Source organism: Panthera tigris, chromosome B3, assembly GCF_018350195.1.
Source record: "Panthera tigris isolate Pti1 chromosome B3, P.tigris_Pti1_mat1.1, whole genome shotgun sequence".
NCBI classification, from domain to species: domain Eukaryota; kingdom Metazoa; phylum Chordata; class Mammalia; order Carnivora; family Felidae; genus Panthera; species Panthera tigris.
In genome coordinates this window covers 70,436,027-70,458,890 of record NC_056665.1, presented here as the reverse complement: position 1 = coordinate 70,458,890, position 22,864 = coordinate 70,436,027, and the positions used below count along the sequence as shown (strand labels likewise).

Here is a 22,864-nt window from a genome sequence, read left to right as displayed (position 1 = left end):
TAAGTGTCTGAGTCTTGATCTTGGCTCAGGTCATGATCTCACAGTTCGTGGGATCAAGCTCTGTGTCAGGCTCTGCTCCAATAACATGGAGCCTGCTTGGGATTCTCTCTCACTGTATCGCTGCCCCTCCCCCACTTGCACTCTCTTAGTGTCTCAAAATAAATAAACTTTTTAAAAATTTTAAAAATAGAAAAAATTTTGCTCTGTATCCACAAAACCCCAACAAAAGAGCAAAATAGCAGCAACAAACAAACAAATGAAGAAAGAAAGTAAAAACCCAAATGAAGCTAGATTCTATTTCCCCTAGACCTGGAGTTTTACAGCATTCTATGATCAGTTGCCTTAGTGCATGGAGGGAATTTTTGATGGTCTTTTGGGGGAGGAGCATGCAGCTCTGATTCTCAGGTTTACTTGCCCTAGTGGAGATGTGCCTGAAGGGCACAGGGGGCTGGGCTTGTTTTAATGGCTCAGTTCTTCACTTGGTGGTACTGTTTAGCTCACTGGGGTCATCAGTGTTGATGGCCTAATGGTTAAAATGGCTTCACCTTCCTCTCTAGCCTCTAATGCAGGAAGTTCTTGCCCTCACAGATGCACATACACTTCCTGAATCTCTGGCTTATGTCAGCCACCACCCCCTCACCCACCACCTCCCCCTGCCCCGCCCCATATGTGCCTGAGCTGTCTGTCTGCTAGGGTGTTATCTCAGGCATGGCTGTGTTTCAAAACCCAATACTTCAGAGACCTCCCATGGCTCAGATCTACGTTGATCCTCTGGAGGAGGGTCTCCCTGCATTGTGGCCAGTACTGGCTTGTCCCAGTAAATGTTTGCACAATTGCACAGTGGCAGCACCTCAGTTTATGGTAAATTGCAATACATAGCTGGCATCAGCCTTTGCTGCCTTCAGTCAGCATCTTTGTTCCTAAACCAGTGACTGGAGCAGCTATATGGTGTCTGCCAGTCTTTTGCCTAAGGAGAGGCCAAATCACCTCCATCGATGTACTCTAAGCAGGGGAACTGCTTCTTCTCAGGAGATCCAGGGGATCCTCAGACCACGCTGCCTACTCCTAGGGCTCTGACTTTTTTCCTTCCCAGAGCACTGCCAGGCACTGAGCTTGGAAACTTTAGACTGTGCTTGGAAACTTTAGACTGTTGATATTGAAACCCTCTACTTTTTTGCCATCAATGGTTTTGGAGAACAGTTTTCTTTTTTTTTTTTAATTTTTTTTATTTTTTAATATATGAAATTTACTGTCAAATTGGTTTCCATACAACACCCAGTGCTCATCCCAAAAGGTGCCCTCCTCAATACCCATCACCCACCCTGCCCTCCCTCCCACCCCCCATCAACCCTCAGTTTGCGGAGAACAGTTTTCTTGTGCAGTCCCCTGAGTGTGCTTTCACTCTTCTTTTTTTTTTTTTTTTTTTTTTTCCTCTCTAGTCATTTTCAGTGGGAATGCTTTTCTTGTGTGAACACAAGGCACTGCTCAATGTCCCTGCTCTCTTTCTCCTCTCCATGAAAAGGGCTCCTATCCCTCGCTGGCACCACGGCTCTTCTGTCCCCAATTCACCTCTTTTCACTGTGTGTCTGCCATGTTCTCTCCCTCAAATTATGCAGATTGTTCTGTTAATCCTCACTCAGATCAATTTCTTAGGTGTTCAAAATGGTTTGATATAGATCTAGTTGTGTTTGAGGGATGAAACAAGCCCAGGGTCCCTTACTACTCTGTCATCTTAACCCCAAAAGTAAATTTGGTTAAGAAAATTTATTTTAGTTATTTTCTAAAAAATGATACAACATTTAACAAATATTTTGAATAAAAAGTTTAAATATAAAAAGGAATACTATTTATATTGTAAAATGCTACAATATAGATTAATAAAATGGAAAATAAAGGTTATAGAATTTTAAAAAATAAAATAAAATGAAGAATGGAAATGAAATGAGATACTGTGGGAAAAAACCCAACAGAGAGCAGGAAAAGTGGGAAAAGGAGCAAAAATAGGTAAAATAGAAAAAAAATAGCAAGATGGTAGATGTAGAACAATTTAAATTATTAAATTACCTGTAAGTGATCTAAGGACTCTACTAAAAGTCTGATATTGGCAGAATGAAGCAGGAGGAAGACCCAACTTTTTGCTGTCTACAAGGAATCAACTTTAAAGACATAGACAGCTTCAAAGTAAACGAATGGATGAAAGATAATGCAAACAGTAATTAATAAGGGAACTGAGGCAGTTATTACATCAATATTTGATTCTGAAGACTTTGGGTCAATGAATATTACCAAGACTACAGATAGATATGTCCTAATGTTAAAGAGCTCAATACATCAAGAAGATGTAACAATCCTAATCTATTTGTGCCAATATCTGAGCCTTATAATTAATGGAGGTAAACATTTCTTGTTACCAAGTTAGATTTCCCAACTGATTGAAAAACTATATACACACACATAAACCTGCACATGAATGTTTCCAGAAATGTAAATATTATTCATCATCACCAAAACACACAAAAAAGAAGTAAGATGCCCTCTAATAGATAAATGGAAAAATGAGCTGAGGTACATACATACAATGGAATACTATACCATAATATAAAAGAATGATTTTCTAATGCATTCAACAAAATAGACAAATCTTAAATGCATATCACTAAATGAAAGAAGATAGTTGAAAAGGCTACATACTGTATACACTAAACATATGATGCTTTGGAAAAGGAACATTTATAGACCCAGAGAACACGTTAATGGTTGCTAGGGGTTTTTGGAAGGGGTATGTGATCAAATACCAGGGGAACTTCTTGTGGTGATGAACTGTATAGTTCATCTGGAGTTTTGGGTATTAATTGAGACTCATAAGTGTTCAAAGTCTTGATTCCAGTATTTTTACCTTCAAAAACTTGTCCTGAAAGGCAATTAGGATTTTTCAATATGACTTTTATATTAGTTATATTAAATCACACTTACATTTGGGTCATCTGGGTGGCTTAGTCGGTTGAGTGTTCAACTCTTGGTTTCAGCTCAAGTCATGATCTTGTAGTTCATGAGTTCAAGTCCTGTGTTGGGCTCTGCACCAGCAGTGTAGAGCCTGCTTGAGATTCTCTCTCATTCCCTCTCTTTCGGCCCCTCTCCTGCCTGTATGTGCTCTCTGTTTCTCTCTCTCACAAAATGAATAAACTTTAAATCCATGAATCAATCAATCACACTTATTGTCAACTGGGAAAAAATACTTTATATTTTCTACAATGTAGGAATAATTATTTTATTTATAAATTGGAACATAATGCAACCATTTAAAATCAAGTTTACCAGTTATATGTAACAGCCAGCTAAAATGTTCATGATTCATGTTCAGAGAAAATAAGCATTAAAAAAAACTATATAAACAGTATGATCCCATATACAATAAATTTTGGAACTAAATATAGGGATATGAAAGAAGTAGACATCATCTATCATATTGATGATTTAAGCCTGGATGTTTCAGAGTATAATGATCACATAAGCAGAGTTGGAATTTACTGTGAAAGAAAACAAGTTAATTTTGCAGATATTAAATTTGTGGTACATATTCTAAATCTTAGAATTAGAGGTGGTTTACTCTTAGGCTTTTTCTTATAAATATGTAAAGTTATTTCAATCTATTAAATCTCCCAGCAGGACACCCTAAGGAGAAAAGAAAATCCAAAAAACAGATTTTTAGAGATTATATACATGAAAAGAGTACTGGAAAGAACAGGTATCCAGGAAGGGTACTGGAAGTACTGGTCAAAGAGACATTTAGGAGTACTCTAAATTCACGTATATGGGAAGAGATGAAACTTCAGCTTGGCTCTAATCATAAATTCAAAATGTTCCAACCTGTGGAAAATGAATCAAGGTAGAGCAGGAAAGGTATTAGACAAAGGATTAGAAGATATGTCTCCAAACTGGGCAGTACAATCTCAGTCAAATAACTCACTCCTCAAGAATTCATTCAACCCATCTAGCTCATTTCTAGTGTTCATGTGAGCATCAAGATTCTATGTGAGAGTACGAAGAAAACTCTTTATTCTTTTATATTGTCCTTGAATATAAACTAACCTCATGGAAAGAGAAAATCAGAGCTTAACTCAACAGCATTTTTTTTCTAAAAATTTCAACTAAAAAAATTCAAATTTTTGTGAGATTACTTTAATCTCACAAGGGGCTTTAAGTCCCTTCAGTTACTTTATCCTAATCTGTAGGATGTAGTGTTTATACTGTAAAACAGCTCTCGGTGCTCTACCCTAGAATGCTTGCTCTGGAAACCAAGCATGTGGCTCTTCTAGAACTATTAAAATACCAAGACCTTGCACTGCTATGTACCATGCAAAGGCACAAATATCTTTTCATCAATTTTTGAGACTCCTGGAAGCCCTTGTTCTAAAGTTCTCCTGAAGCAGAAAGGAATAACCAATAAAATTATTCATTGCTTTTCTTTCCACCATGTTACATTTTCTCCAACAGGACAAAGTATTTCCAGCAGTCCTGTAACTTTCTCCATTTCTCCATTTGCAAAATTCTCAAGGTGATGCAGTGTAACTCTTGTGTGCAAACAAACTCTCTTATGTAATTAGTCCTAATGAAGGTGATTTCTATTATTACAATTCTCTTCTGGGTCTCTTGATCACTGCAATCCAGTGACATTAAATTGCTAGTTAGCTTCTAACTATTTTGATGGCTTTTCTTGTATCTATGTGCCGAGGATACTTCAAAGTATAAATGATAGAGATTAAAGTATGGAAAGACATGGGTTCCTTACATTCACACCCCATCCAGTAGATCCTGAAGAATGTTGTTTTCCCATTTGGTGCAATATAAGGATAAGAAGAGCACTGTTGTTCGGTAGCCTCCTAATTCCAGTCACAACAGAGAACAGAGAAAACTAGCCCTCACCCTTTCAATTAATCTTTGAATATTCTATGTCCACTTTGCCTATTAACTGTCCACATATCCTAACTCCGAGTAGTGACTGATGGCCATATCACTTTCCTGAAACCAGAATGAGTTTACCCTTTTAATTTAACATACTTTTATTTCAATACAACCTTTTGTAATTTTATCATTGAATTAGCTTTTGGAGGGGTGCCATGCTTTCAAAACCCAGAGAATTAGAGAATATTAGAATTATGAGGGAGATTTTTTCCCTCCTTTTTTGAAGAGAAATGGAGCACGGTGAAGGGTAGGTGATTTGCCTCAAATGGTGAAGTTACTCATTGAGAGTTAAAATTTGAACACTTTCTATAACTCAGGTTAATATTTCTCTTATAGTCTACAGTATCTTTGGACATAATCTATTAATTTGGACTTTAGGCTATTTGAAATATTATAATTTAGAATGTTCTTTGTTAATTCATGACTAGAACATACAAATATAAGTAACATGAAAATTAAAATATCCTGCTTGATATATATCCTACTTGTGAAAAAAAAGGAGGAGAGCCCATATGTGATTACTATCTTTTAAAACATTATTAATACTATGGTAAATCCATTATATTGCTATTATACAAAATGTTTGATTCAATTACTTCATGATCATTTATAACACATCCCTGAGAAACAGGGAAAAAACTTATCTACACTTTGAATGAAGGAGAATTAAGACAAAGGGAAGAAAAAGCCTAAATATTCCCTAAACATGGTTTTGATAAAATGATGCAATATTTCCACTACCTCTGTTTACAGACCCCAAATCATATAATAAATACTGTATTATAAGTGATACTTTGTAAAAATATTCTTGCTGATATTTAAAAGAAAACTTAAATGAAATGTTGTAGATTAAGTTGTTGAAACTTCCATTTATGAACAATGTTTAAATCTCTGAAGAATTTCATCCATACTTATGGACCTGATGAGCTTAAGTTGAAAAAAAAGCATTTTCCTAATATATGTGGGTAAATATTCTATACTTGAAGTGCAGTGTAGACTAAGAAATAATACTTTTCATGTGATTTTTAGTTACATATAATTGGTATTGATTTCTACAGGTCTCTATTTGTAATCATCTAGTGTACTGTACTGAAAATATAAGCAAGATAGCTAAAGTTAGGTTAAATTATTTGCAAAACTGTGAACCAGAAGATTTTGTTTTAGCCTTTCTTCCTTTTTGTCTACTTCTTTGCCTCTTAGATTCCTGACTGCTCCAAGTACTCTTCCAGCTACTTTGGACATAAATTCAAATACTACTGCATCTTGCCCTCTCTCACATCTATGAAGACAGTCTATCCTGGCTATGGACATCCTGAGTCTATTTCCTTCTTATTTAAAATGAAACTTTATGATTCATTTTTAAGAGCCAGGTGTACTTTCTTAGGATATGTGGAAGTAACAATTAAATTCTTACTAAGCATTACGGACTATAAATTACAGGATATATCCACACTTCCCATTTCATCTTAGGTAAGTGAAAGCACTTTGTCAGTATCTTTACAAACACCACGCACCAGCATTTGTCTCCACAGTGACTGTTATATCTCTGATCTGGATTTAGAGAGGGAGGGGAAAGGGAGTAGTAATGCTGGAAAGCTTGTGAAAGATGTATTTTTATCTGAGAAAACTTGCTGGCCTCTGTAAACAATACTCCTACTTACTTCACTTAATCCACCAGTCATATTATCCAAGATGGAAGTAGTAGGAAAAGATTTATTTGACAGAATTTCAGAAAGGAGGGACCTGAGGGTCACCCAGTACAACCTAGCACACCTAGTACAACTCTGTATGCATGTATTAATTTACTTTCAAATAGTACAAGAAATGAAAGATTGGTCTTTACAGTAACACATCTACTAATTAGAAACTCAATCTTGGATGAATCAATCTTGGATGAATGCTATCTTTGAGTATGTAAAATTATCAGAAAATACTGAGTCTGATCTGAAACAATACATTATTAAGAACATTTATGTATTTTTAGTCATTACAATTGATTAAAGATTTCTCCATACACTTGTTCAGAGTATTTTCAAATGGAGAAATTGATAAAAACTACTCTTGCAAACATTTGATAGCCACATGAAGTTGTAATTTCTCAAGATTGTTGAACTTTCTCAGAAGAGCCATCCAATAAAATGGAAAAGCTCAATTAGATGTTGTCAACTATATCTGCAACTGATAAAAAAAACTTACACACTCATGCACATATATAATTGGTATTTATGACACAGTCCATTGATTACTTTACTGTGAATATTTATTGAACACAAAATATATGGCAAGCGTTGTGATAACTTTTGAGGAAGAAATAGGCACCTTTCTCAAAAAATTGAGTTTGATGTTAATTCTTGCTCGTTTCTATTTCAGTAGGAAAAAGTCCTACTTCATATTTTAAGCAACTATTTGAAAGTTAAAAAACTTTTCACATAATGCCCTTGGTTATCACCTTGTGCACTTAAACCAAGTCGATCCATTTTTAAGAGCCTATTTATTGCTTTATAAAATGTCTTTGCTGGTGTAAGGTGTACCTACCTGCTTTTCTCCCAGCTGGATTTTCTGCTCCCTTCCACTACAATATCAACTCTATGGAATCAGAAATGTTTGTCGTGCATGTCAATATATTTTAATGCTTAAACACTGCATGGTGCATACATGATGTGGGGCCATGTAGCAAATGCTCAAGAAAGAATTCTTTAGACTTTTTTGGTGTAAAAGGTGTTTTTATTAAAGGACAGAGACAGGACCAGTGGGCAGAAAGAGCTTCATGGTGATTGTGAGGAGCAATTAATTATATATTTTTAAGTTGGGGGAAAGAGAAAAAAAAGAAAAAAAAGATTTATCATTTGTGTAATTAAGAAACATTTTCAGTGTCTCTTTAGAATAATAATGTTCCCATATTTAATATTTGAGGATAATGAGCCCTGAAAGGCTAAATAATCTGCTCAGTTATACAGCTTTAAATTTAACAGTTTTTTTTTTTAATAGCTTTACATTTTCACCACATTACAGCCATTTTATTTGGTGTAAAAGACAGTCCATTTCATCTAAAAAGAAATGTATAGTGAGTGAAGGAAAATGAGGACTCACCAACTTCTCTAAATAAACAAGAGATAAATATTGGTAAATGATCTCAGAAGAGGCACCTTACAAACCTAACTGCTCTATCACTAGTGCAAAGCACAGTGCCCTGAGCAAAGGGGCATTTACACACTTACATAGCAAATGAACTAAAAAAGAATTCATTTTCTTTGTATTTTGTTAAAGTTTATTTTGAGAGAGAGAGAGAGAGAGAGAGACAGCAGGGGAGGGGCAGAGAGAGAGAGGGAGAGAGAGAGAATCCCAAGCAGGCTCTGCACTGTCAGCACAGAGCCCAAAGTAGGGCTGGAACTTACGAAATCATGAGATCAAGACCTGAGTTGAAACCAAGAGTCAGACACTTAACTGAGCACCCAGGTGCCCCTAGAATGCATTTATATCAGAAGAATTTATGTTGAAAGTGCATTTATTTAGAGTTTCTGTTGCTCATCATTTTGGTTTTTTTATGTTAAGAAACCCAGTTCTTGACTGAATCAATTTGCCTAGTATTTTCCTCCATGGAAAACAGGGTCTTTTCTTTTTCTGGGCCCCTAAGAAGCCATTGCTGATGAAACAACAGTGCTTTGCTGAAGATTTATCGGTATGATTCCTGTGATTTTCTCACATAAATGGATTATGGGTTTTATTCCTAAGGAACTAGAAGTCTTCTCTGCTACCTGTTTCTGCTGTATCTCTAGAACACCTCCCTGGGAGAATCATTTCCTGTGCTTAATTTGAGGCTTTGTTGCTCCTGACAGGACACATATGAACCCCTAATTAGTTGGTCTTGTTGGATATCATTTCCTTTCCTTCTTCTAGGCATTCAATACAGTATTTGGGTCAAGAAATCTGTGGGTCAGGCTGTTTCCCAGGGACAACAAGCCATGGTGTGTGCCCGAAGTTAAGTTAAAAACAGGCTACCAAGAAATGATGAGGAAGGGAGAAATGTACTGAGGAGAATGTAGTGGCTTCTCAAAGACAAACTTATTCCATTGTATAATTTTACTTCCAGCTTGCTCTGACTTCAGACTGCTGTTAATCTCTTCTGAAATTCTTAAAGTTGTAGTCTTATATAATCAGTGACGATACGTGAGTTAATTACTTGGGGGAATTTTCTAGAAAACTGGAGATTTGAAATATAGGAGTGAGTCCCTGAATGTGGTTTTTGGGAGTTAAAATTATTCATCACAGGCTCTGTCCTTATGTGTAAATCCTCCATGAAACTCAAGGAAACACTAGGCAATTTGCAAATTAGGTCTAAGAAGATATTAATATCAAAAATACAGATAATTAGAAATCAATAAAAGACACTTTCTTCCAAACGTCTGATTTAGATGTAGAGGGAGATACTTCTTTAAATTTCACCTTTTATTTTTCTTACTCACTATATAATGTTTCCAAGTTCTAGGTAGTTTGCTTTCAGGTAGGTAGTTCCAAGTTTGCTTTTCTTATAAAAGCAAAAATAAAAAGTAAAAAAAAAGCAATAGGGAAAAGTGCTGATAAAACAAAGTAGATTAACTGAGTGGAAAAGAAGAAACTTTTTTTTCATGGTCTAAAGTTCTTACTATGAATACTATTATGCAATATAACTAATTTTTTAAAGCCCCACCAAATCAAATGAAATGTCAACCATAATTCAAAAATATGCCTATAGTCATTAACAGCAATATCTGAGATTAGTGAAATAATATCAGGGAATAATTGAGAACAAATGCACTAGTTTCCTTCATATAAGAGAACTCCAGGAAGAGCTAAGTCACAGCTCTAGACATTTGGATTTTAACTAGGTTTTGTACTGTCATGTAATTTGTAAATGAATAGAGGAGGGAGTAAGATCTAGTCACTCAAGGCAATGGGTCTGCCTATTGAGCTCTTACACAAATGTAATGGTGTCTCTTTATCTCCTGGTTTATTTTTTATTAATAAAATAAGCACAAAAGTACACCAAAGAGAATTTCATATCTTGTAAGTTTTCACAAAGCAAACATTTTCACCTCAAGACAGAACATTACCAGCACTTCAGAAGCCCTTCCCGTCATCTTCCTGTCCCTATTCCCTTCTAGGATAATGACCACAGGAGCTTTTTTAATACCATAGATAAGTTTAGCCTATTTTTTAACTTTATTTAAATAGGTTCATACAGTACACGGTCTTTGTGTCTAACTTTTGGGGTCAACATTGTGAAATTATCTTCCTCTGTGTCAGTCATTTAAAAAATGGTTATATCATTTATTGTAGAAAAAAAGATTCAGATTTTGTTTCTGTAGTTTCTTAGACTGGATTTCTATAATATCAAGAAAAACATTTCAGATTTCCAATTTCATTTGTAAAGTAAACTACATTCCTCAAATTCATGTAACTGAATATACCAATGTCAAATATCCCCTCAATGACTCTCTCCTCCATCCCTCTTTAGTATTGCTGTTATGCTATCTATATAATTTTTAATTATGAAATGATATATGAAAATTCAGATATATAAACATAAGTAGAAATTTGAATCCCTAAGGAAGGGAGCAGAACTGGGAAATGAAACCCACTGATTGATCTCTGTCTCTCTTCTATTCAGGTAGCAAGACAAGTTCCTGCCAAGTCAATGAATGAGACAAATCATTCCCGGGTGACAGAGTTTGTGTTGCTGGGACTCTCTAATTCCCAGGAGCTCCAACCTTTCTTGTTTGTCATATTTTCACTACTTTACCTAGCAATACTGCTGGGAAACTTTCTTATCATCCTCACTGTAACCACAGATTCTCACCTTCACACCCCCATGTACTTCCTGCTTGCAAACCTCTCTTTTGTAGATATATGTGTTGCCTCTTTTGCTACACCCAAAATGATTGCAGACTTTCTGGTTGAGCAGAAGACTATTTCTTTTGATGCCTGTTTGGCCCAGATTTTCTTTGTTCACCTTTTCACTGGCAGTGAAATGGTGCTCCTTGTATCCATGGCTTATGACCGTTATGTTGCTATATGCAAACCTCTCCACTACATGACAATCATGAGTCGCCGTGTGTGTATTATTCTTGTTCTCATCTCCTGGCTTGTGGGTTTTATCCATACTACTAGCCAGTTGGCATTTACAATTAACTTGCCTTTTTGTGGCCCTAATCAGGTAGATAGTTTTTTCTGTGACCTCCCTTTAGTGACCAAGCTGGCATGCATTGACACTTACGTTGTCAGCCTACTTATAGTTGCAGATAGTGGCTTTCTTTCTATGAGTTCCTTTCTCCTCTTGGTTGTCTCCTACACTGTGATACTTATCACAGTCAGGAAACGCTCCTCTGCTAGCATGGCAAAGGCCCGTTCCACGTTGACTGCCCATGTCACTGTGGTCACCCTATTCTTTGGACCATGCATCTTCATCTATGTGTGGCCCTTCAGCAGTTATTCTGTTGACAAAGTCCTTGCTGTGTTCTACACAATCTTTACTCCTATTTTAAACCCAATTATCTACACTCTAAGGAACAAAGAAATGAAGGCAGCTATGTTAAAACTGAAGAGTCGGTATCTGAAGTCTGGCCAGGTTTCTGCAGCCATAAGAAATGTTCTTTTTCTGGAAACAAAGTAAACTTCACAACTGTATCTACTGTAGCCTCCTCTCTCAACAATTACAAACGGAATCCCTATGATGTTCAAGCAGATCATTTTGACCAGGGGAAGGGTTAACTTGAATGAAAGAATAATGATAAGAACAAAAAGCCAGATAATGGACCTTACTGATATTTAAATTCTCTTCCTTTATTGTGTGATTTTTTGTTTCTATTTCCTAGTTTTTAATTAAAACTTTTTAATTTAATATATAGCCTTCGAATACATTGAGAAATGGCATTTACTCATATAGGATAAATAAGCTGTACTCCCTCTCAAAACAGTACTGCTCAGATGCCAATTTTGGAGTTATACTAGATATATACCTCTGTACAACAGAGATAATAGATTTATTTATTTATTCATTCATTCATTCATTCATTTATTTATTTATTTATTTATTTATGAATAAACCTAGATAAAAATGCCTTTCACACAGTACTATGTAAGTAACAGCACAGGAAGACAATTCTATGATTGGTGTTAATGGAACAGTAACATGTAAAATAGCAAGGCTATCCAGCAAAGGCATTTATAGTCAACACTTTCACAAATCTTTCTACAATGGTGCTGTTTAATATATATTATTCATAGAAAGCAACTCGCTGAATAAATTTATTCATGAGAGTGTTTTGTATTATGTTAATTTCTGTTTAATAGTGATAAAATATCAGAGATGAGTTAAAATTCTCTACCACTTGTCATCATGATGATGGGAGCCTGAAACTTCATGATTCTTTTCTTCTCAGATAAAGTAGTTTTATATATTAAGAGCTGGTAGGAATAATCATTTTTCTATGTGGACTTAATTAAAATTTTATTTTTATATTGTGTAATTCAGGTCCAGAAAATGACAGAACTCTATTTCAGGAACTTCAGGGTAGCCATGAACTTATTCTTCCATGACCACTTATGAAAATAAGATTTTCTATGATTGCTCATTATAGGTTATTTTAGGCTTTTACTCTTATTGCATTGAGGTTTTTCCTATTTTTTCTACTGTGTTCTCACAATCTGCTATAATGTTACCTGTTTTCTAGATCCCAATCCTTACAATCTCCTAAAGGGATTTTATAATTGCTATTACTGAGAGAAAACAATAAGTTCTAACTTTTGAGTCAGAGGGTATCAATTTATTGTGGACATAAAGGCAAAAGCAATTCTAAAAGGGATATTTACAGAGATACAGGGCTATATCTAGAAATAAGAAAAGTGCCAAATAATCTAACTTTACACCTAAGAAAAGAGAAAAACAACAAACAAAAACCAAAGTTAGGGATGCCTGGGTGGCTCAGTCAGTTAAGCGTCTGACTTCAGCTCAGGTCATGATTTCACAGTTTGTAGATTCGAGCCCCGCATTGGGCTCTGTGTTGGCAGCTCAGAGCCTGGAGCTTGCTTCAAATTCTATGTCTCCCTCTCTCTCTGCCCCTCCCCCACTCACACTCTGTCTCTGTCTCAAAAATAAACAAACATTAAAAAAATTAAAAAAAAAAGACCAAAGTTAGCAGAATAAAGGAAATAAGAAAGACTAGAATGGAAATAAATGAAAGAGACTAAAAAATATTAGAAAATTTCAATGAAACTAAGAGTTAGTTCTTTGAAAAGATAAACAAAATTGCTAACTGTATAGCCAGACTCATCAGGAAAAAAACACAGGACACATATAAATAAAATCAGAAATAAAGAGCAGTATCAACTGATACTATACAAATCAAAGGATTATATGAGAATACTATCAAAAATCATATGCCAATGAATTGGACAAGCTAGAATGAATGGATACATTCCTAAAAACATAATCCAACATCTTAAAAACATCTTCCAAAACCGAGTCAGGAAGAAATTGAAAACCTGAACATACCAATTACTACTACAAAATGAAATCCACAATCAAAAGATTACCAACAAATAAAAGCCCAGGACTGGATGGATTCACAGGTAAATTCTATCAAATATTCACAGAATAGTTAATACATAATATGTCATATCAACAAGAAAAAGAATTAAAACCATATGATCATTTCAAGAGATGCAGAAAAAGCAATGGATAAGTACAACATCCATTCATGATAGAAAAAAACCCTCAACAAAGTAGGTTTAGTGGGAACATACTTCAACATAATAAAGACCATATATGAAAAACCCACAGACCATATATGAAAAACATCATACTCAATGGTGAAAAACTGAGAGCCCTTCCTCTAAGATCAGGAACAAGACAAGAATGCTTGCTTTCACCACTTTTATTCAACACATTACTGAAAGTCCTGGCCACAGCAATCAGACAAGAAAAAGAAAGAAAAGGCACCCAAAGAGGCAAGGAAGAAGGTAAACTGTCACTACTTGAGATGACACGACACTATCTATAACAAACCTAAAGACTCCACCAGAATTCTACTAGAACTGATAAATGAACTCAGTAAGGTTGCAGGATACAAAACCAATATGCAGAAATCCATTGCATTTCTATACACTAATAATGAAGTAGCAGAAAAAGGTACCCACATGTACTGTTGCTGGGAATGCAAATTGGTGCAGGAACTGTAAACAATAATATGCAGGTTTCTCAAAAAATTAAAAATAGAATTACCATATGATCCAGTAATTCTACTACTGGGTATTTATCCAAAGAAAATAAAAACACTAATTCAAAAGGACATATGCACCCCCACCTTTATTGCAGCATTATTTACAATAGACAAATTATAGAACCAACCCAAGTGTCCATCTATCGATAAATGGATAAAGAAGATGTGGTACGTATATATACACAATGGAATATTATTCAGCTATAAAAAATGAAATCTTGTCATTTGCAGCAACATAGATGGATCTACAGTGTATATATTAAGTGAAATAAGTCAGCCAAAGAAAGACAAATACCATATGATTTCACTCATATGTGGAATTTAGGAAACAAATGATCAAAGAAAAAAAAGAGACAAAAAAAACCCCAGACTCTTAAATATAGAAAACAAACCAATGATTACCAGAGGATAGGTGGGGGGAGGGGGCGGTAATTGGTGAAACAGGTAAAGAAGATTAAGAGTACACTAATCACAGAAATGTATAGAATGTTGAATCACTATATTGTAGACCTGAAATGAATATAACACTGTTAATTATACCGGAATTAAAAAATAATAATAAAAAAATAAGAGTTAATACCTATTCTCCTCAAACTATTCCAAAAAAAACATAAGGAGGAGAGCTTTCAATTACAACACATCCTACAAGGACAAACTAGACACAGACACCACAAAAAAACGAAAACTACAAGCCAAAACCCTCATTAATACAGATGCAAAAATCCTCAACAAAATATTAGCAAACCAAATCCAACAATACATTAAAAAAATAATTCACCATTATCAGGCAGGATTTATTCTGGGGATACAAGAAGAATTTGGATTGTATTATAAATAAATGTAATACACTGTATCATAAAAGGAAGGATATGAATCATAGGATCATCTCAATCGAGGCAGAAAAAACATATGACTAAGTAGAACATCCATTCATGATAAAAACACTCAATAAAGTGGATTTAGAGGGAATATACCTCAACATAATAAAGGCCATAATGAAAAACCCATAGCTATTATCATACTCAATACTGAACTGAGAGTTTTCCTCTAAGATCAGGAACAAGACGAGGACATTTTCTTTCACCACTTTTATTCATCATAGTACTGGAAGCCCTATTTCACAGCAAACAGACAAGAAAAAAAAAAGAGGCAACCATATTGGTAAGAAAGCTAAACTGTCACTATCTGCAAATGAAAGGATGTTATACATAGAAAACACTAAAGACTACACCAAAAAACTATTAGAAGTATTTAATTTAATAAAGTTTCAGGATACAAAATTATACACAAAATTGGTTGCATTTCTATACAGTAGTAACAAAGTAGCAGAAAATTAAGAAAACAATTCCATTTACAACTACATTAAAAAGAATAAAATACCTAGAAATAAACTTAACCAAGGAAGTGAAATACCTGTACTCCAAAAACTATAAAATACTGATGAAATAAATTGAAGATGACACAAACAAATGGAAAGACATTCTACGTTCATGGATTTGGAGAATACTGTTAAAATGTCCATACTACCCAAAGCAATCTACAGATTCAATGCAATCCCTATCAGCATTTTTCATAGAAATAGAAAAATACTAAAGTTTGCATGGAACTAAAAAAGACCTTGAATAGCCAAAGCAATTTCAAGAAAGAAGATAAAAGCTGGAGGTATCACAACTCCAGATTTCAAGATATACTACAAAGCTGTATTAATCAAACCAGTATGGTATTGGCACATGCACACACACGTGCGTGCACACACACACATGGCACATAGATCAAGGAAACAGGGTAGAGAGCTCAGAAATAAATCCATGTTTGTATAGTAAATTAATCTATGACCAAGGAGGCAAGAATATACGGGGGAGAAACAGTCTCTTCAATAAATGGTTCTGGGAAAACTGGACAGCTGCTTGCAAAAGAATGAAATTAGATGCCTTTCTTATACACAAAAATAAACTTCAAATGGATTTAAGACCTACATATGAGACCTAAAACCATAAAAATCCTAGAAGAAAACACTGGCACTAATCTCTCTCCCATTTGCCATAGCAGTATTTTTCTAGATAGATACCCTCAGACAAAGGAAACAAAATAAAAAATACACCTAAAAAAAAAAAAAAGCTTTTCTCAGCAAAGGAAACAATCAACAATGCAAAAATGCAACCTACTAAATGGGAGAAGACATTTGCAAATGATAGATAGAGCTGATAAGGAGTTAATATCCAAAGTATATGAAAATTTATACAACTGACCACCCAAAAAACCCCCAAATAATCCCACTAAAAATGGAGGGCCAGAATACATATTTTTCCAAAGAATATGTACAGATGGTCAACAGAAACATGAAAAGATTCCCACATCACCAATCATCAGGGAAATGCAAATCAAAGCCACAACGAGATATCACCTCAGATCACATTACTGCCAGAACTGCTAGAATCAGAAAGAAAATAACAAGTGTTGGTGAGGTTGTAGAGAAAAAGGAACCCTTGGGCACTGCTGGTAGGGATGTAAGTTGGTGTAGTCAATGTGAAAAAGTATGGAGTATCCTCAGAAATTAACAAAATAAATACCATAGGATCATAGGATCCAGTAATTCCATTACTGGATATTCACATCCCCTTACCGCCACAGCAAAAAACCCTGAAAACACTAATCGAAAAAGATACGTGTAACCCTATGTTTATTGCAGCATTATTTACAATAGTCAAGATATGGAAGCAACCTAAGTGTTCATGGATAGATGGATAAAAAAGGGTGATATACACATGTACAAACACATACATACAGTGGTAATATATATAAAACAGTATAATGGAATATTAAACAGCCATAAAAAATAATGGGATCTTACCATTTGTGGCAACTGGATGGACTAGAGGGTGTTATGCTGAATGACATAAGTTAGATGGAGAAAGTCAAGTACCTTATTGTACAGCTGAAACTAATGTAATACTGTGTACCAATTATATTTCAGGAAAAAATAAAGATTCTATGAAGTAATGTGGAATAAGAAATTAGCATAATGTCACAGCCTAAAAATGTTAGACATACCCTTTTCAGGATGCTATGTGTGCACAATCTTATTTTCCTTTGTCTTCTTTTTTCAAAAACAGTTTTATTGAGGTACGGCTGTCATACAAAAGTTGATGGGGGGAGCACCCGGGTGGCTCAGTTGGTTGAGTGTCTGACTCTTGATTATGGCTCAAGCCATGATTTGAGGGGCATGCGCTGAAGTCCTGCATTGGACTCCATGCTGAGTGTGGGCCCTGCTTAAGATTCTCTCTCCCACTCTGCCCCTCTCCCCCTCTCACGAACTCTCTCTAAAATTAAAGAAAAAAAAGTCTAAGTCTATGCAGTCATTATCTCTTTATCCCAAGGAATGGTGTCTGAGTGAATAGCTGCTTTAATTCCTTCTCTTCAAACAGTAATAAGCATGTGATATTCTGCAAGATGGCCACCATCAAATGCTCCTATTACAACATTTAATTATACCAATATATCACAATTTTAAAAAAGCTTTCTAATACTAATGCTAAAAAATAAAGGATGACAAATTGTATCAAATCATTAGAACATGGTTTTCAGTTATATCTGAAAGTGTGAAAATTATTCATCATATAGCAATGGAAGCAAAAAAGTGAAAACTTTTAAAACATTACCAATAGTTTAAACACAATAAGCCTTTTTAAAACCCATCTCTTATTTCTTTATATTTAAAGAACAAAATTATTAGTATATCTCACTATAATTATTATAATAATTCTATCAATTCCATCTTTCCTATCATGCTGTATTCTAGAATTGGCCTATTTTCCATTTCTTTTTTTCTGCAATTTATTTCTTATCCTTTACTCTTACCCTGAATCAATGCTTCATATGTCTCTGAGAAGTATTGACAATAAATTATGAAAATAATTTAGTTTTAAAAGATATCAAGATTTTACAAACTGAAAGATATAATCAAATAGGTTTCACTTGAAAATGTGTGATATGACATTATCTATTCAAGAATACCAAGATTGCAAAACAAGGAATAAATGATTGTGCAGTGACTTCTACAGCCATGTAAACTGTGAAACACACCTGAACATGCCAAGAAGTGTCTGGGGAGCTTTTACTTCAAAGTAGTTATTTAGGACTCACATATGATTTCAGTCTTAACAATTTCCTATTAAAATGTCCAAATAAATTCAAAAGTCATAAAAATAATCTGCATTGAAAAATAATACTATAAATATCCAGAGGAGTAATTTTTATGACCATAGATTAGACAAAGGTTTCTTATGTTTGATACCAAAAGCACAAGTGACAGATGAAAAAAGTAGATAAACCGGACTTACTTAAAAGTCAAAACGTCAAAAGACACTTTCAAAAAAGTAAAAAAGACAGCCTACAGATTGGGAGAAATTAATTTTAAATTATATATCTGAATAGGGACTTATATCCAAAATATATTAATACCTTCTACAAATCAAGAATAAAAAGAAAACCCAATTTAAAAATGTTCAGAGGATTTGAATATATATTTCTCTAAAGACAAACAGATGGCCAAAATAAGCACATAAAAAATGACCAATATCATTAGGGAAAACACTAATTAAAACAAAAAGGTACATACCACTTCACACCTACCAGGATCACTAAAGTCAAAAAAGTAAAAATAAACAAATACTGGTGAGAATACATAGAAAGCTAAAATCTACATTACACACATTGCTAGTGTCATATAAAACTGTTGTAGCTGTGGGAGGCTGGACCCCGGTGCCAGGCTGAGACCGGGTCGAGCAACGGCTCCCTGTTGACTCAGCCAACCCTGTGGTTTCCCCTCCCATTCCCCCACTTGCAAAGGCATACGAAAGCCTTGTCAAGGCTGAGAAAGCTAATTCCTGAAGCCTGTGGTCTGTGGGTGTTGGCAGTAATGTTACCCCCCTTTTTCTACCCCGGGGTCAAATAGAAACAAACATGGGAACTGTGTTTTGCTAGCCATCTATCAACAAGGTCTTGTTGTGAGCCGTTTAGAAAGTTCACAAGGTACACAGAACTAAATGTTTTGGCTGGCAGCGATCATGTGAAACCTGTTTATTCTTAGAATGACCTGATCCATAAGAGTCTTGATATAAAAGATTGTGTATAGCAACAATAAAGCCGTCACTTGGGCCATCAGCCCAGGGGACCCTCCTGTTCCCAAACTGGCTTCTCTTCTTTTTTTCTTACATTCCCCTACCCTCAGGACCCTGATCTCGGTGTTTGTTTTGCCGGTCGCAACATGTAGCCTCTTTGGAAAATAGTCTGACAGTTCCTCAAAATGTTAAATTTAGAGTTAACTTATGACCCAGCAATTCAACCTATGGGGATACACCCTAGGGAAGTGAAAACAGGTTCACATAACGATCATGACTGTTGGGGCACCTGGGTGGCTCACTCAGTTAAGCCTCTGACTTCGGCTCAGGTCATGATCTCATGGTTTGTGGGTTTGAGCCCCACGTCAAGGCTCTGTGCTGACAGCTCAGAGCCTGGAGCCTGCTTCTGATTCTGTGTCTCCCTCTCTCTCTGCCCTTTCCCCACTCGCGCTCTGTCTCTCTCTCAAAAAAGATGACTGTTACAGCAGCATTACTAACAATACCACAAACCAGAAACAATTTAAATGTCCAACTGGTGAATGGACAAAGCAAATGTTTTACATCCAAATGATGGAATGCTATTCAGCCCTAAAAAGGAATGAAGTACTGATATTCTCTATAACATAAATGAACCTTGTAAACATCATCCTAAGTGAAAGGAGCCAGACATATTGTATGATTTTTTTAAATTAAATTAATTAATTTATTTTTTGAGAGACAAAGAAAGAAGTGGGGGCTTACCTGAAGCGGGGCTCATGCTCACCCAAAGCAGGACTCATGCTCACTAGATGCAGTGCTGGAACTCACGTGATGTGGGGCTCGAGCTCACCTGATGTGGGACTTGAACTCACCAACCGTGAGATCATGACGTGAGCCAAAGTCAGATGCTTAACCCACTGAACCACCCATTTATATGATGTCCAGAATAGGTAAATACATAGAAATGGTGTTGCCAGAACTTGAGAGAAGGAAAAGTAGGATACTGGGAGAGTTACTCAGTATAGGCTTTGTGGGATAATGAAAATTCTAGTTGAGAATATGAGATACAGTATTCTTGAGACATTGAGTAGACGCAAATCTAAGAACTCCAGCAACTGCATCAGTACCTGACAGTTCCTAGCCATTACACCCTAACCTAGAGAGGGCAAAAATGGCAAATAAGGAAAAGGCAAAGCATGGTTCATCCCAAATAGAGCTCTTTTCAAAAACAATTCTTAGAATATATAATGGAAAAAATTAATGGCAGCCATGTGGATCTAAATATTAAGAGTATTTTCACTAAAATTTGGTGAGGAAGTAGGAGGAAATACAAATATCATAAATAATGAATCACCTTTCCTAAGAATGTATCTGGCCCTGTTTTTAATATTGACACAAGAATTAACACCTAAATGTTGTCTTCTAAACTTAGCATACATAACTTTAGACTGAGAAAATTTTAGTAATAACTGTAAACTATAGGACCAATTATGTGTATGCATGTGTATATGATATTAGCAGCAAAATTTTAACTAGTATTAAATAAAAATGTCTGAAATATTAGTGATTATTTTTCCCTTATTTTAATTTGAATTTGAAATATTTCACTATTATTAATTTTCCCTAATGAAAATGAAGAGATGGATACAGTTAGCTTTAGAAAAATCTATTACAATGGCTGTTCCTCCTCCCCCCAAAATATTTTTCTAATTCAGTTAATACAATTGAATATCAAACTTTTAATTATTTATTTCACATACATCATTTCAAATGTGAACAAAAATTCTTCAAAGATTTCTTCCACACCTCTGACTAAATCTCACAATCCTCTAATTTTCTCAGAGCTGCCTTCATCTCCTTACTTCAGAGATGACAGAGCAAGGAATTACTTCAGCTAGATTGCCTGCTGTTGGACTTACATATACAACCATGATAGAGCCATAAAACAGGGATACCACAGCCAGATGGGAGCCACACGTGGAGAAGGGACCCTGAGCACAGTTCTACTCATCAGGACGTAGGAGCTGGCAATAAAAAGAAAGGTGGGGAAAATGAAGACTGAGTTAAAGATGGCACAGATGATCTCAGTGGCAGGAAATGGCATACGGGACAGATTTATGAGGATATCTGGGTCACACAGGAAGTGATCAATCTTACTGGAACAACAAAATGGGAGCTGAGAGATCAGGTAAATAGGCAACAGGAAATACAGGAAGCCACATACCCAGCACCCAGCTTCTGTTCTGATGCAGTGCTGAACTGACATGACAGTGGGGTAATGCAGGGGCCTGAAGATAGCAAGGTACTTGCCAAAGGCCATGGCAGACAAGAAGAAGGTCTCAGTGGTGCCCAGGGAGAAGAAGAAGTAGGATTGGAGGAAGCAGCCAGAGACAGAAATGGTGTTGGCCTCAGAGAGAAAGTTGGCTAGCATATTAGGGACAGTGGAGGTGATAAATCAGATCTCCAGGAAGGAAAAATTGGCCAGCAGGATGTACATTGGCATTTGTAGTTGATGGTCCCACATCACAGCACACATAACAGATTTCCAGTTAGTGTCAATATATATATTCCAGAGAAGACTGAAAAGATTTTCCTCTTTCCTCTGAATTTCCCAGGTATAAGGGAAACCCAAAGGATGAATTTACTCCTAGAACTAGAGCAATTACTTATGTTGGAATATTCATTTGTCTGTAATGCTGCAAAAATAACAAATTTCCATATGAGAAATGGCCTTTTAGTATTGCACATTAAGGAAAATACCTTGATTAGGGTTACATCACTCTGCATGTCAGTAAATAAAATATCTCTCATGCAGAAATATTTTCATCATTTTTAGATCTTCAGAGTCCTATTCTATATATAACAAATACAAAGTGAACAGATACTTGCCTGTCATCCTGAGGTTTACTATCAGAGTCAGTTGGTATTGACAGTAAACAATTCTATACAAAAATCTACAATGTTAGGCCAAGCAGTGAATGAATACAGACTGAATGAATATAGTCAAGAGAAAACTCAGTGTTTTTGACATATAAAATATATTAAAGAGAATAATAGTTAATAATCTTTGCTCTATTTGTGAGAGAAATATGTCAAGCTGATTTGAAGACAATATCCAATAGTTTCAAGTACTGTATGCAAGATAATTAATTGCTATTTTATTGTTATGGGAAATACTCCTATATCTATTTTAGAATAGATTATAAGTCAATAGTAAAATGAGAAATTATAAGATTTCAAATTTCAACTCCTCCCTTCAGTAAAAATACACTCTTAAAAGTACTACATGTAGGGGTGGCCAACTCTTGACTTCGGCTCAGGTCATTATCTCATGGTTTGTAAGTTCAAGCCCTGCATAGGGCTCTGTGCTTACAGCATGGAACCTGTTTTGGATCCTCTGTCTCCGTCTCTCTGCCCCTCCTCACTCTCTCTTGGTTTCTCCCTCAAAAATAAATAAATGTTAAAAAATGCTACATGTATGTAATTTTTTAAATGTTCAGTATTTGGCATGCTGCACAGAAAGAGATCTTGATCATTGCATTTGTA

General features: G+C 35.4%; 1 protein-coding gene and 1 pseudogene across 1 annotated transcript; one reads left to right on the top strand and one right to left on the bottom strand.

Annotated features, from left to right (window-relative positions):
- Positions 1-10,591: 10,591 nt before the first annotated feature.
- Positions 10,592-11,611, top strand: LOC102963131 (olfactory receptor 4K15). The gene has a single exon (XM_007091392.1). The coding sequence runs from the start codon at positions 10,637-10,639 to the stop codon at positions 11,609-11,611; it is 975 nt and encodes a 324-aa protein (XP_007091454.1). The 5' UTR covers positions 10,592-10,636.
- Positions 11,612-21,168: 9,557 nt separating this feature from the next.
- LOC102955351 lies at positions 21,169-22,105 on the bottom strand (annotated as a pseudogene).
- Between the last annotated feature and the right edge of the window lie 759 nt (positions 22,106-22,864).

Bases quoted from the DNA above. Each gene is read 5' to 3' on its own strand.
- LOC102963131 (XM_007091392.1), top strand. From the start codon at position 10,637: ATGAATGAGACAAATCATTCCCGGGTGACAGAGTTTGTGTTGCTGGGA.